Below are 16202 nucleotides of genomic sequence, written 5' to 3' on the forward strand. Positions count from 1 at the left end.
GCAGTACCGCTCCCTTCCTCCCAGTCTGTACGATGTGTGTCTTGTGAGCCCCAGAATGGTTACCTAATCAGCACAAAGGCATATTCCTAAAACTCAAGAGGGCACAGAACTTAGCCCGAGCTTCCCCAGGCTGCTCTCTCTGGGGCGTCCTCCTGTGATCCTGTTAAATTTATCTATTTCTGGCCCCTGCAAAACCTGCTCCCCTGGGGCACAGCCAAAATAAAGAGCAGGAAGCCTGAACCCATACCGGATGCATTTGAGGACCATGTCCAGATCCACCAGGTAGGAGATGACATAGGGCTTGCCGTTATCCAGGGTCTCCAAGGCCTGAGAAAAGAAAATGGTCAGCACGGACGTGCAGGCATAGGACTGAATCGTAGCTGTCAGTGGCGACCAGTGCTGAACCTCAGCACTGACCAAGAAGGGCTGTGTGTGTGAGGGCCACAGTCCAGCATGAGCTGGGAGATGGAGTCAGATGAGACAGGGCCTCGTAGACCATGTCGAGGGAACAGGACTTTATCCTAAGGATATACAGGATACGGTGGAAGGCTTCAGAGTGGAGCACCATGGTATAATTTGCCTTCTAGAAGATTCACTCTGGCTGCTATTTGGAGATTGGACTGGGGAGAGGAGAGGGTATTGCCTCTTGGTTTCCTCAGCCTCTAGCAGCCAGAGAGAAAGCCCCCCCCCCCCCCACAGAGGGGCTCCAAGGGAGGTGTCCGTCCCTGGGGGTCTCAGTGACGGCTCTCCACTGTGGCTCCCCTCCCCATCCCCAGTCTCCTCCTTTTTTAGCCATCGTAGGAGACAATGAGAAGTTCCTCTGGTTGGTACAGGAGCATACCCCCAAAACGCCCAGCCTATGCTATTCTGACCAGTGACATGTTAGCAAAGCAGCCCCCTCCTGGCTGGCTGTGGGATGCTCTGAGCCTACTCACCAGGTGGCATGAGAGGGGAGAGGGGTGAGAACTCACTGCTAGGTAGGTCCGGTCCCGCTCAATCAGATCGGCCAGGCGGTTCAGCAGGCGGCCCCTGTCGGACGCATTCATGCGGCGCCAGGGTGAGCCCAGCTGGAAGGCAGCCCGGGCAGCCTTTACTGCCCTGTCCACGTCTTCCTGGAAAACACCCACAGGCCTTCTCAGCACTGTCTCCAATTACCACCCACCCCGCTGCAAAACACACCTATGGGACTTCAGTCAATGCCTTTGTGGAAACCTGACCCAAACAGCCCTTCCCCACCAGGAAGGGCTCTCCTGTGGAGTTTCAGACTCTCCTTTCCAGGACTCACCGAGGGAGTGAGGATCCTGACTGTTAACGTTTTTGTATTCTCATCTCAGAATCCCCCAAAGAGTTCTGGAGGGAAACATTCAGGGCTCTGTGTTTAGAGTGTGACCATTTTCCCCCCTTCCTAAGAAAGCAAGCCCAGAGCACTTAGGCATTCCTTCTCCGATGACTGGTAGTCTCCACCAAATACAGGTTTAACCAGATTCTCTCTCCTTGGAGAAGCAGTAAAATCGACACAGCTAGCATTTTTCATATAGGGAGATGTGTATCAGGAGGTTGAAAGCATGGTTTCCATTAATATTAAACATATTTACCGTCAGACTACCGTAAAAGTAGACTACCAGGAAAGTACTATATTCACATTTGCTTTTAGCAGAGGGAGCAGGGCTTTATACATGAATATAGAAAATTGTCTTAAAGCAGAGGGCAAGAGGCCTTCTTAAAATATTTTCAATGCCTTTTCTTTTTTAAGATATCTTTATTTTTGAGAGCAAGCGAGCATGAGTGGGGGAGGGGTAGAGAGAGAAAGAGAAAATCCCCCACTGAGCATAGACCCCGCTGTGGCACTCACTCTCACAACCCTGAGGGGCATCTGGGTGGCTCAGTCGTTACACGTCTGCCTTCAGCTCAGGTCATGATCCCAGGGTCCTGGGATCCAGCCCCACATTGGGCTTCCTGCTTGGCGGAAAGCCTGCTTCTCCCTCTCCCACTCCCTCTGCTTTTGTTCCCTCTCTCTCTGCCTCTCTCTGTCAAATAAAAAAATAAAATCTTAAAAAACAAAACAAAAGCAAAAAACCTCACAACCCTGAGATCATGACCTGAGCCAAAACCAAGAGTCAGATGCTCAACTGACTGAGCCACCCAGGCACCTCTCAATGTTTTTTTGAAAGAAAGTAAGAAAGGAAGATAGATTTTTACTGGAAGTCTAATTTTTTTTTAAAAGATTTATTTATTTATTTATTTGACAGAAAGAGAGATCACAAGTAGGCAGATAGGCAGACAAAGAGAGAGAGAGAGGGAAGCAGGCTCCCTGCTGAGCAGAGAGCCTGATGCGGGACTCGATCCCAGGACCCTGAGATCATGACCTGGGCCGAAGACAGCGGCTTAACCCACTGAGGCACCCAGGCGCCCTGGAAGTCTAATTTTTAAGTTGTAAAGTTATTACTACTATTTTTTATTGCAAGTATATATAATTTCAACAAAATACACTACCAACACTAGACTAGATCTCAGGAGACCCAAATTCTAGTCCATAAGATGCCTCTATCTAGATGTGTACCTCCCTTCTCTGACCTTCAACTTTCAGGTCTAGAAAAGAGAGACTGGATTAGATGTTCCCAAATTCAGTTCCAAGTCTACAATTCTACTGCTGTGTGAATTATTGAACCCGGGTATAATCTAGCACCTTTGTCTGAAGGAAGAGTTTCTGTTGATTCATTTACTCAAAAGATACTCATTGGGATTTTTGAGTTATGAAAATAATACACTCCTGGTAAAGTTTCAACCCCATAAAAACATATAAAGTAAACAATGAAACCATCCTTGCCTGCTTCCGGCCCAAGGTAGGTCACTCACCTTGTCTCCTTCAGCTACCTGACATATGACTTCTCCGGTGGATGGATTGACGGTGGGGAATGTCTTCTTGCTTACAGCATCATGCCACTCATTGTTTATGAAGATCTACGAGAAGGAAGAAAGTTCTCAGGACTGGCTCTCAACCCAACACCGACAACCAGCAATGTGGTAGGAAAAAAAAACCAGAACACATATGAATTAGCCTTAGAGTGATGTGGCAGGAGGAGACAACCAAGTCGGAATGCCCCCTCTGCCAAGCAACCTTGGGTAAGTCATGTGTCTACTGTATCAGTTGTCCAGACTGTTGTGCAACATGTCAAAACTCAGTAGCTTAAATGATCCATCCTTCTCTCACAATCGTGTCCACTGATTGAGCTCAGCTGCACAGGGTTTCCCTGGGCTGGTTCATGGGGTTGTAGACAAGAGTGCGTGGGGCTGGATGTGCGCGAGGAGTTCTGCACCACAAACATGTCTGCTTAGGCCTCCTCACTGTATGGCAGACTCAGGCGCGTTAGCCTTCTCCCGTGACAGCTGGCTTCCCCAGAGAGTGTTCTGAGAGACCCACGCAGAAGCTGAAAGGCTTCCTAAGATCCAGCTTCTGAAGACACACAGCCTCATTTCTGCCACCAAACTCCACAGGTTGTTGTGAGTCACAGGTCCAGTCCAGATCTCAGGGAGGGGAGAGACCCTCCACTTACTCCTTAGAAGGAGCGGCGAAGAATTTGGAGCCATCTCTCCTCTAGCACACTACACCCCAGGGTTGTCATGAGAATGGGGTCAGAATATTCTTTAATGATTCAGTAAACATGTAGTGAACACCTGCAATGGGCCGGGCACTGTTCTAAGGCTGAGGACACAGTGGAAACCAAACCCAATAAGGACCCTTCTCTCTCATGGAGCTGGTGCTCTGATGTGTACAGACAGTAGAGAAGCAAGTAGAGAAGAAATACACAAGACAACCTCAGATTGCAGGGGTAGATACAGAGGAGGAAAACAGGATCCACAAAGAATACTAAAGTGGGGGAAGACAGACAGCTTTACATGGGATGGTTGGTGGGGTCTCTGTGACAAGCAGATACTTCACTCAAGCCCTGACTGGTAAAAAGGAGCCAGCCACAGGAAGAGTAGGAGGATAAGCAGTCCAGGCAGCGGGAATAGCCAAGTGCAAAGGCCCTGAAGTGGGAATAAGTCTGAGGCATTTGGGAAAAAAGGAAAGTGGCCAGAGTTAACCGGCTAACCAGGAAGGAAGTGCTAGGAGATGGGATCAGAGAGGAGGGTGGGCCCTGTGAAGCCCTCAGTTCAGCACCTGTCAGCAGTCATTGCTGTTGCTGTTGTGAGGTTTAACAGCAATCGAGTCTGGAAAGGGACTGTATGCTGGTTTAATGAGGTGGTGGTGGTGACGGGGACGGGAATGGACAGAAGCCTCTTCATTCAGAGAAAAGGTCCTTATCCAAAGCTGCTTAGTCAAGTGCCAAAATTCACTCTCTGCTTCTAAGAGCCAGGCAATGGCCTCAAGGGAGAACAGGGAAGAACTCTCCCAGCAAGCTGTTCCCCTTCAGGATGGGGAAGCTGGTCTGGGGGTCAGGGACACTTGGTCATTTCAGCAGGGCTGCGCAAACGTCAAAGTCAGGGTGAACATCAGTTCAAGGCTACCCCCCTTCCTTCCTCAAGGGTACTCCTTGGCCCCATCATCCCAACATGGCCTGGCTCTGGCTTAGGACCCTGGGGAGTCATCCCCAGTTACTCTGGGCCAGAGTTTAGGACCACAAACAAGACCAAGCCACAAAGCCAAGTCTGGAGCTTGGCCAGGGCCAAAGATTTCGGGGCCAGCAGGGCCCAAGGGAGGGCTCCATGGTCAAGAGCAGCGTCAGGAAGAACACCTGGATAAACCCGGGCTCCTCTGATCCTAGTTGTTTCACACGGGGCAAGGAACTTCACCTCACTCTGTAGTAAGAATCATCACAGTACCCCTCTTGACGTGGCATGTGAGGGCCCCAGGTGTATGCGCAAAGTTCGGGAGGAGCAAGGCTGTGTCGGGGCCCATGGGACCAGGTGGCGCACAAAGGAGCTCATTAGGAAAGGGTCTACCAGGGGTCACTTTCCCAGGCTCAAATTTGGTATTTTGGCACCATCCCCACCCACCATCAGGGCAGAATCCGCAGCTACGCACCTACAGTGAAAGGCTCTCGGCATCTAGCCGGAGCACATAGATAAACATCATCTGGAGTCTTTGGAAGTGTGCGGTGTGGATTCACATTAGCTGGCTGATCATGAATCTTGAGGGACACAGACACCTTTGTTGCTGAGAAGCAGGCAGTCAGTAGTTTCCAGTGGGGGTATGGGGCGTGGCAGAAAGAGGTCTGGCTCGGGGCCCAGTGGCCCTGAGTTCCTCCAGTGGGCCCAGCCCTGTGCACGTGCTCCCCTGAGAATCGGCTTCCCCCTCCTGGTGAGCTCTTTACCTGGTCCTCCTCCAGCTCCAGCCTGCAGTCAGAGCCCAGGTGTGCCTTCAAGGAGGTCAGAACTCTTGTTTCCTAATCTCCATCTCCATGGTTTATGTACTGCCCAAGTGCAGGTCTGATTTTGGGGTTTTATTCTGGGAGGTGTAAAAAGCACCAACCTCTAAGCCACACAGACCTGGGATGGAAGCTCACCTCTACCCCTCACCAGCTGTGGCCAATCCCTGCACTTCCAGATGCTTCACCAGTCCCTGGGGAGAATCTGTCTAGGGCTGATGTAAGGATTAAATGTAACAAGGGGTATAAAGCTCCCGAGCCAGGACTCTGCACACAGTGGCTCTTACCACAGCAGTCACTACAGGTACAACAAAACTCTGGACCCTGTGGCTCTCTCAGGCCAAAGATTTTTCAGAGCAAAAGCCAGGTAGATCCGTATACCCCTGCCTGTGTTATTCCCTGTACCACAGCATACGGAAATAGTTTGTCCTGAAAAAGTTTTGATTGTTATTTTGCAAAGATCAGAAGTATGAAGCAGGCAAGTAGGCCAGTCAGCCGAACCCCCAGGCCTCACCCCTTCCTCCCTGGGCCGGGCCCACACCATTGCCCTGATCTTACACTAGGACTGTGGGAAGACGGGTTCCCTGGCACCTATTTGCCTTTCAAAGCCTTGAACTTGCTGGGTCATCTCCATTGTTGAATTTTCAACAATCCACCCTTCTTTCTTGCTGATAAAATAAGCCTGAATGTGCCTGGTAGGAACCTAGAATCTTCCTTGTTTTGAGTTCCCATTTCCCTGCTCCTAGAGCCAGCGTTCAGTGGTCTCCCCGACCCGCCCTCAGTCAGGGATGGGGAGCAGTGTAGGAACTGTTCTCACTCTGAACCTCGGCCAAAGTTCTCCTTCAAGCGAGGAGAGTTTCACTGCATTCACTTAAGTAAACACAACTGCTGGTATCAAGTCAAATGCTTCGTAACCTCTTGGCCCGAAACCCAAAGCTTCACTTCCTAAACAGGCTTAAGTCAGTCACTGTGGGCGGTAGTTTCCCAGCTCCCACTTCCAAACTCAAGTTTCTAGAGGTAGAGCAACATGCAGAGGGCTATCCTAGAGACATCCTAGCAACATCAGGAGCTAACGCTCAGAACCTGGACTGCGGGCAAAACTCCTAGAGCTTTTCCATCGATATGCTGTATTTTCTCCATGTTTTAATAAACATGTCTCCCTTCATTTTGGACAAGTTGGACTCACTCATCCACGCAGTCCATCGGTTTTAACAGAGTGCCATGTCCATGCTGGGCACTGAGTGAAAAAGCAAAGTCCTGGCTCCCTGAGCTCAAGTCCTGAGAAGGAGAGAGGCAGTCAGTAAGCAGACCGACAAAGTGAGAGGCACAAAGAGGCAACAGTGAGGAACAGGCCAGGGAATCAGATGACACCCGACAGGGGACCTGAAGGAAGAGCTTGGGGACAGGAGGAACCCAAAGGGCCCCATGGCTGCAGAGTAAGGGTGAGGGACAGGATCCCACACCTGCTGGGTGCGGGGAGCTGTGCTGGTGCTGGGGTACGCAGGGAACGGGACAGAGGCAGGAGCGTCTGTTCTGAGTAGGGATCATCGACTTTCTAATTTCTTCACTTGCTTTTCTCAGTGACTGTTTTTCTTGGACATTATTCCACAAGCAGATCACCTCATTATTTTAAGCAACACAGAAGTCCTCAGTATGAACAGACCACAGTTTATGTTAGCATTTCCCACACGTGTGCTTTCAGGATAAATTTCACTATTCCTGACGGTGCTGCTGCAGCAAACAGCCTTGGACGTGCGTCTTTGCAAACCTGGGACCGATGACCCTATAAAAATTAGAACTGCTGAGTTAGAGGGAAACGAGATCCTTGGGCTGCCTCCAGAAACCTGGGTGGTGTGGTTGGTGCCCAGAAGCTGGGGACCCCTGGGAGGAGGCCTAACCAAGGTGAGGACAGAGTGACATTCCAGTGCCACCCCCAACCCCAAGACACTGGACAGTCGTCATCTGTGCAAGGTCTCCAAGAACAGGTTTGGTGGTGTTCAGCAGCTCCAATGTAAGGGACAGGATGCATTTTGGAAGGTTTTAATTTGGGCTTTGATGCATGAAAGAATTGGGGGTCTGTTACCTAGGAAATATATGTCCCTACAGTATGTTCCTTTCCCCAAGGGTGAGGGAGGAAATGGGGCAGACTTTGCTGGCATTTGCTTTTTCAACAGCAGTTAGATAACTTGTGTCCAATAGAAAAATAGATGTTATCTTTCATATTACTGATTCTGAGGAGCTAAGTTCAAGAAAAACACTGAATGTCACATCGTTCACATTTCTGAAACCTCGGGGTTAGTTTGGTGACAAGGCCAAGGGCAGCCACCTCCCCCAGGCTTGTTGGCAACATTCTGGCACCTGACCCAAGCCCCTGCCTCCTCTCCTCAGCTCCCAGGGCATTTTGTCCTGCATTCCTGGATTTTTTTCACCACATTCACCATGGGACGGTGGTGGGACGGTGGGTTCTACTGCAGACTGTCTGCCAAGCAGTCACGCCTTCAGTCTGTTGATGTTCTCTGGGCTCATGACATGGCAACCTCTATCTTGCTGCAATCACTTCCCTTGGATAATTTTAGCCCTCCCTGCTTGTTTTCACATTCTTACTCACATTCCCCTTCTGAGTGGAAATACTGTGTTCCTATTCCTTGCTACTAGAACAGAAAACTATAAACATAGTTTCCATTTATCACCTTCAATAAATATTTACTGAGCAGCAATCATATTTCTGATCTCGGTGCCTAGGGGCTACGAATACACATGTGAACACAAACACGGCTCCTTCCTTCTGATTGCAAATGTGTAAGTTCAGTAATCCAAATATTCAGTAATCTTGGGGCGCCTGGGTAGCTCAGTTGGTCAAGCGACTGCCTTCGGCTCAGGTCATGATCCCGGACTTCCAGAATCGAGTCCCTCATCGGGCTCCCAGCTCCTTGGGGAGTCTGCTTCTCCCTCTGACCTTCTCCTCTCTCATGCTCTCTCTCACTCATTCTCTCATAAATAAATAAATAAATAAATAATCTCAAATATTCAGTAATCTAAATATTTACATCCTTCGGGTGCCTGGGTTGAGCTCTGACTCTTGACCTCAGTTCAGGTCATGATCTCGGGGTTATTAAGTTGGACTCTGCGCTCAGTGGGGAGTCTGTTAACTCTCTGCCCTTCCCCCACCTCTCTCTCAAGTAAACACATCTTTTTTTTTTTAAAGATTTTTATTTATTTATTTGTCAGAGAGCACATGCACAAGCAGGCAGAGGGAGAAGCAGGCTCCTCTCTTCTGATGTGGGACTCCATCCCAGACCCCGGGATCATAACCTGAGCCGAAGGCAGATGCTTAACTAACTGAGCCACCCAACTGTCCCAATAAATACATCTTTAAAACAAAAAACACTGACATCCTTTTTTGACCATAGGCCCTGGTCATGAGGTACCACAGAATGTGGCTAAGGACATGCACATCAGAGTTGAACCCTGGTTTCAAACTTACTACTTAATGTTAATGTGCCCTCCCTGAGCCTCAGTTCCCCATATCTGTAACAGCTGCAATACCTGCTTCATACAGTTGCTGGAAGGATAAACGGTGAAAATGTAGTTATACATCCTCAGCACGGGGACTGACAGACCTTAAGTGATCAGTAATTACAATTTATTCGATCAGGGGATCTGTACACATGTCCACAGCACACACAACTGTCCTTGCCACCTGACCTCAACACCACAAACCTTAGAGCCCCGTCGCTTGTAACTCTGTGTGTTTCCACAGATGCACAGATTCTGGACAGGCAGGAGGTAATGAAAGGCATTTGTGTTCATTTATAATATAATTATTGTTAGAAGCAGAGGTACCGGGGCGCCTGGGTGGCTCAGTGGGTTAAGCCTCTGCCTTCGGCTCAGGTCAAGATCTCAGGGTCCTGGGATCGAGCCCCCACGTCAGGCTCTCTGTTCAGCAGGGAGCCTGCTTCCCCCTCTTTTTCTGCCTGCCTCTCTGCCTCCTTGTGATCTCTCTCTCTGTGTCAAATAAAAAAATAAAATCTTAAATTAAAAAAAAGAGGAAGAAGAAGAAGCAGAGGTACCAAGGAAGGCCTGGTGAACTCCTCTGATTTTCTGGGTTACCTGAATCTATTCTTTCACAAGCCATAAAACCAGTATGGTCAGTGTGGAGGGAGATATTTCACTTGACTCATTCAACCCAAACACTTCAAACCACTGCTTAACCCAACATAAGTTGTGGCTCATTATGTAAGAATCTCCCAAGGAAAGCAAGAAAAATCAGATTTCTCTTCTGTATCTACTAACTGTTAGCAGTGATTATCTGCAGGTGTGGCATATCAGAGGCCTGTCACTTTCTTTTTTCTTTTTATATCTGCTTACAGGTTACTTACCTTTAATGAGGTAAAACATTTTAACTAAAGCCAAAGTTCCCTTTAACCACTACCTGCAAACAGATTCTCCATGCAGCACCCCTCCCCCAACCCTCACACCAATGTGAATATCCCTGACAAGTCTACTCACAGGCAGTGTAAAAGTCTGTTTGGATAGTCCAGTTAAGTTTTATATCTGCAGAATCCCAGACCCTTTCCTGCCTTGACACATTGTTTTTTGAGACCCACGACTCATACAGCTCCAGCTAATTCCTGTAACTACTGCTCGCACTGAATTATTCCTTCCTATAACCACAGCACCCGTTCTATTTCCCTATGGACGGCAAGCTGGTTTCCTGGGGTTTTGCTAATGTAAACTACTCGGCAATGAACATCTGTGCATGCCTACATATATTTCCAGTGAGTTTCCACCTCACAGACTTCCATAATACTTGTCTTTTCGTACTGAGGACCTATTAATATTGTAACCACAAAATTCTATACAGGGAGATCCTTTCCTAATTTCCTCTTTGTCAGTTCTATCTTTAGTTCCTGAGTGCTGTGGTCAAAAAACTAAGAACAGACACACAAATTTAACTCACCCCAAATTCAATTTCACCAGAACCTAGCTCACCCCCTTCAGGAAACAAATTACAACTGTACTATCTGTGGAATGAATGAACCTGCCCAAGTCAACTCCAATGAGTGGCAGGCAGTCTGAGTCCAGAGGGCAACATAGTATCTAACAATATTCCAGTCTTCATAATTATTATCAACCAACATGGGGAGTCTGGAAGATGGCAGAGTGGGAGGATCCTGAGCTCACCCTGTCCCACAGACATTCCAAGATAACAGCTACATCTATGCAACTGCCTCTGAAAACACCTGAGGACTGGTAGAACAGACCTTCCACAGTTCATCTTAAACAGGAGGCCACACTGGAAGGGTAGGAGGGATAGAGACATAGTTGGAAACCAAACCCCTGGCAACACAAAGGCGAGGGACACCATAAACACAGAGAAGCATACCAGAGATCAGACCCTACACGAGGCACACCAGGCACTGGCAATCACATCGGGAAGACAGTCCCCATAATACCTGGCTTTGAAAACCCAGTGGGGCTTAACTTCAGGAGCTTCTAAAATCAGCAGGGCTTAACTTGGGGTACTTATTATCAACCAACATGAATTGGTGATGTCAAAGATGAAAGTAACTGTCATACTCCATCCAGGGAGGTTATTTGCCGAAGCCACCGTCCCTTGGGTTTTCCTTTTAGTTGTCTTTCCAGATCTTGATTACTCTCCAAATCAGGAAAGAGAAACAGAATGAAAAATGAAAATCAGTTTGTTGACAGAGGTGTGTCTCTGAAATCGCCAAGGATAAGAAATGTTGATCTTCAAGAAGCTTGGCCCTCCCGCTACAGGTCCATGTTTGTGAGTGGGGGAAGGAGAATGTGTTCTGAAATCTTCCTAAGCCAACCAGTAAGTTTACCCTACCCTGCAGCCTCACCCAAGACAAGTAGAGGCAAGAGGACCCCAGGAAGGTGGACCAAACCACCCCCCTCAACCTCTTTTGGATTGAGAGGAGGTAGGAAGGAGAACTGTTGCCTGCACCCCTCCCACCCATCCAGGTGAGAGACCCAACAAGCCTGAAGTGAGACCTTCCCTCCAAAGCCCACACACCCCTGCAAAGGCCCTTGGCAAGAAAACCTAGCCTGCAGAAGCAACTTCAAAGCCCTTTTTGGGAAGCTTAACTCCAGACCAGTTCACTGAAATTCAAAGACTCAGTAACACCCTGGGAAATGTGCAGGAATATGATCTGATTTGTACTGGAGCCCCTGGCTCTTAGGGACTCAAAATACTCAGATTAGACTTTGTCATGCTTGCCAGCAGGGTTAGCAACAATGCAACACTGAAAACAGCCCAAGGAACTTTAAGAGCCAGTTCCAACATGGTGGGATGCACTGCATCCTTGGGAAGAATAAAAAAGATATGAATGTGCTGAGGAGGATAACTCAGATACATTGTTCAATGAGACAGGGCTTTGGAACAGTAAGTGCTAGTATCTCATTTATGCAAAAAAAAAAAAAAATCTGGTGCATGCCTGCTCACATGCACACAAAGAAAATGCAAGATCACAGACCTCCCTGTTAACAGTGCTCTTTGGAGGTGTGCAGTGAGGGATGGGGAAATGTTATTGTACTCTGTAATTTTACAGTGAACAACTGTTACTTTTATGATCTCAAATGTGATAAAGGAAAGAAGCTGCAGGGAGATTGCACTCCTTTCCAACTTACATCCCCAGACTAAGTCTGGAGAGCATGACTCACACTATCTACAAGACCCATGTGCATGTGCATTTGGATGACATTTCCTCACCTCCATGTGACCACAAAGGAGGAAGATATTAATTAGATCTTGTGTCCACAAAGGCCTGGGGTGCCGGCACCTTTCCCTTAAGGATATTTCTGTGTGATCTTTCTGATGTTCAATCTTCCCACCATGAACTCCTCATTAAGCAGCCTACCAAAAGAACAAGAGCTGCTGCCTTTGGGGCTTGTGTTAAGCAAAGGGCATTTTATCTTGTTTTTATTCCCTCGCAAGTGACCATTTGTAAAACTCCTTACAATCACAGAGATGTGCCTTTCCCCACCACCTGTGTGCAGATTTGCAGCCCAGCTCTGGGCCAGAGAAGCAGGTCCACTGCTGAAAGTAGTCGGCCAGGGATCAGCTCTATGGCGTCCTAAATCAGCAGTGACCCCTCTGTTCCAACCCCGAGTTGCATCAATAGTAGCACGGAACGTTCTAGTTAGAGGCTTTCCCTTGGGAGTCTAGATGTGAACCCCAACTTTGCCTGTGGCTTCAATCTTCTGGCAACTCACGAAATCTCTCTGTAACTCAGGCTGTTCATCTATAAAATGGAGATGAGCACAGTGCCCACCTCACTGGGCTGTTGTAAGGATGAAACTGACAAAACAGAATGGTGGCAGGTGCACAGAGGATAGCTGTTACTGCTCTCAGAGTTCACCAAGAGTAAGAGGCCCCGTGCTCACCCTCTCACACACTTCCCTCTTTACAGAAGGAGAAATCTGAAGCTCACGGAACGGCGGTTTGTTGCACATACAAAACGAACCCTTTTCACAACGACTTCCTGCTCTGGGAATTCCAACACTTTACCCAAACTCAAAGATCTAAAGAGAGAGTATTCCGAGCAAGAAATTGGCCTCTGAGAATCGGTATTATCCTGGAAAGCCCCTTCTTGGTTTGCTGGAAGAAAACCAGCTCCTTGGACACCATTTGGATGACACCCGGAGGCGAAGGTCCCGTAACCCTTTCCCCATTCCCCGGAGTGGATGTGAGCGCTTCGGGCCGGGGGACCTTGCCTTTTCCTTAGCGAATGGGTGAACTTCAGAGAAGGCCCCCTCCTTTTCTCGTTTTTCCTTCTGGACTTGCTTGGACGTGGGCAAGAATGAAGGGATAAGAAATGGCCAAGAGGGGCGCCTGGGTGGCTCAGTGGGTTAAGCCACTGCCTTTGGCTCGGGTCGTGATCTCAGGGTCCTGGGATCGAGTCCCGCATCGGGCTCTCTGCTCAGCAGGGAGCCTGCCCCCCCCTCTCTCTCTGCCTGCCCCTCTGTCTACTGTGATCTCTCTCTGTCAAATAAATAAATAAAATCTTTAAAAAAAAAAAAAAAAAAGAAATGGCCAAGAAAAAGACAGGAAAGCTTCCGCTAAGACGGACTTTGATGGAAACGTCTGGGTGGGCGATGAGGAAAGCCCTGTGCAGACACTGCAGCGACTAAGAGGCCGAGGGGCGGAGATTGGAACCCCGAGAGTTGGCGCTAGAAAACGGACAGCGGGGGGACGAGAACAAATAAGCGGCCAAAGTCACAGCCGGAGAATGGAACAGGGGCGGTCAGCGTTGGTGAAGGGGCCAAAATGCTCGCTGGAAGGAAGGCTAAGGTGTGGGTAAAGCCCAAACGCAGCAACCTCTCAAGCCCCAGCTGGGTAAAATGGGGCCCAAAAAACCCCAGGGCCTTCCACTCGGCGGGCTCCTTCTCCCCGAGAGAACAAAGCCCCGGGGCCGGCGGCCTCACCTGGTTGTAGAAGACTTCAGGCTGCTGATTGGGGGCCGGCACAGCCTCGGTGGCGGCGGCCGACAGGAGACGGCAGCCCAGGCGGGGCCGGAGGCCCGCGGCGGCGAGCGCAGCGGCGCGCAACATGCTGCAGAGGGAGCGGGCGCGCAGGACTGTGTGTGCCCTGCGCGGGGCAGGCGCAGCTGGGGCAGGAGTACCGGGCGGGGGTCACAGCGCCCGCGACCTCTCCCCGCCCCTGGCGCGGCCGCCAATGGGGGAGCGCGGGTCGGGGCACGGGGGCGTGCCTGCCACCTCCCCCGCCCCGCCCCGGGTCCGCGGCTAGGCTGCCCCGCGGCGCCCCCTCGGGCCTCCGGCCCTGGGCTGATTCCCCTCCGCTTCCTTTTGTGCCTCGCTATCGCCCCCCCGCGCGGCGCACCGGTTATAAGCAATAACCCGACCTCGCGGATTCAGCGTGCATCGAACCCCTAATGTGTGCCTGAACCCTAACGTGGACAGGCCTGACCCGGAGCAACCCTGGCCTTGACTTACGCAGGCTTACACTCTCGTGAGAGAGGCTGACCTTAAACTAAACGCGAGGTAATTTCGGAAAGTGGTAAGGAATGTGACGATACCGAATAGAGTGAAGACAGGGTTGGAGCAGAGCACTGCTTTTTAAATTCTTTGGTCGGGAAGTGACAGGTGAGACCTGAATTGTCTGCAGAAGATGTTACAGTGGTGAGGAGTTCGCAGAAGGATGACGTGCTTGATTTGCATCTTAAACTCACTGGTTTCTCATTCTGTGCAGAATGCACTAAAGAGAGCAGGGGTGGGGGCAAGGATCTTGCAGATCATTTGATGCCAGGAACATCCTGGAGCCGGGCACTGGGGAGCCGGGGAGGAATCAGAGCAGCTTAGCTAGGAAGGGGGATGGATACAAGGTAAGCCGTGTACATTGCAAACAGAGGATCAGCAAAAGTCCGAGAGGAGGTGAAGAAAGCTGGCAGGAAGACCTGAGCTGTGTTTTGCCAGCAGAGAAGCAGAGGAAAGGGGCGGATGTAGGCAGCAAGGGTATGGGTTGCTACTGAGGCTCCAGCTACTGGAGCGAAGGCTGAAGAGGCTGACCAATGCCAGGTATTAAGTGCCAAGCAAAGGTGTTCTAGGGTCTGATGGAGATTCACACGGTCTGTGTGGTGTGTGCATGTGTGTTTTGTTTTGGGTTAAAGAGCTAATGTAATATCAAAAGGATAACACATTAATTAACAGAGCTTCTGTAACAGATATGCCAGGAAATTCCAGTGACCACCTAAAGTCCCTGCTCAAGCTGTGACGCACAGATGTTCCCCTCCAGGCAGGCGCCCAGGGACCCAGTCTCTTTTCTTTGTATGACTCTGAGGTTAATAGCTGATTGCCAAAGTTACCGTGGAGCTTGGCATCATTTCAGACAACCAGAGGCGAAAAGAGCATTAAAGATGGCACAGGGGAAGTTTTTATGACTGAGCCTGTTTCACTGGATCTTCAGTCACTTGGCCATTCCTCCGTATAAGGGAGTGTGGAAAATGAGCAGTGTGCCCAGGAGGATGGGGCAATAGGTTTGGAGATCAGCTTTATCAGCAGAGACAAACTGAAAAGTGAACCTCCCTCTTTTCAGCATGCGGCTCTCAGCCCTCACTTACCCTTCCCCAGACATTGCTTTGTTCACTTAATCATGTGTTAGGAGACGGTTCTGCACCAGCACACAGTAAATGTCCCCATTCTCTTTAACAGTTACGTAGAATCCCAATGGATTCATGTATCATTTTTATTTAATCAATTTCCTGCAGATGGGCTTTTAGATCGCTTCCAACCTTTTGTCATTATAAATAATGCCAAAATGTATATATCCTTGACTGACTTGGGAAATTCATGGAAGCAGAGCTACTAAATCAAAGGATATTTACAACTTTAATTTTGTGTTGGATCTTGAACAATATGGGTTTGAGCTGTCCAGGTCCACTTCCATGCAAATTTTTTCAGTACAGTAAATATGTTTTCTTTTCCTTATTTTCTTAACATTTTCATTTGTCTAGCCTACTTTATTGTACAAATGCAGTACATAATACATAGAACATACAAAATGTGTGCTAATTGCCTGTTTATGCAATCAGTAAGTCTTCTTGTTAACAATAGGCTATTAGTTAAGGTTTGGGGAGTCAAAAGTTGCATATGGATTTTCGACCGCATGGGGGGTGTGGGGGGTCAGTGCTCCTAACCCCTGCGTAGTTCAAAAGTTAACTGTAGGGTGCCTGGGTGGCTCAGTTGGTTGAGTGACTGCCTTTGGCTCAGGTCATGATCCTGCAGTCCCAGGATCCAGTCACGCATCGCATCGGGCTCCCTGCTCGGCAGGGAGTCTGCTTCTCCCTCTGA

The 16202-nt window shown here is 49.2% G+C and overlaps 1 protein-coding gene across 1 annotated transcript in view; it reads right to left on the reverse strand.

Annotated features, from left to right (window-relative positions):
* The window catches only part of ALDH2 (aldehyde dehydrogenase 2 family member), a 29578-nt gene extending 15521 nt beyond the window's left edge, over positions 1 to 14057 (reverse strand). The window contains exons 1-4 of the mRNA XM_080822102.1: positions 13821 to 14057; positions 2857 to 2961; positions 972 to 1112; positions 248 to 327 (exon numbers count right to left, since the gene is read on the reverse strand). Of these exons, the coding sequence (XP_080678228.1) occupies positions 248 to 327; positions 972 to 1112; positions 2857 to 2961; positions 13821 to 13946 (452 nt within the window). The 5' untranslated portion in view covers positions 13947 to 14057. The remainder of the gene's footprint in view (positions 1 to 247; positions 328 to 971; positions 1113 to 2856; positions 2962 to 13820) is intronic.
* Between the last annotated feature and the right edge of the window lie 2145 nt (positions 14058 to 16202).

Source organism: Martes martes, assembly GCF_963455335.1.
Source record: "Martes martes genome assembly, chromosome: 13".
In the NCBI taxonomy this organism is placed as follows: Eukaryota; Metazoa; Chordata; class Mammalia; order Carnivora; family Mustelidae; genus Martes; species Martes martes.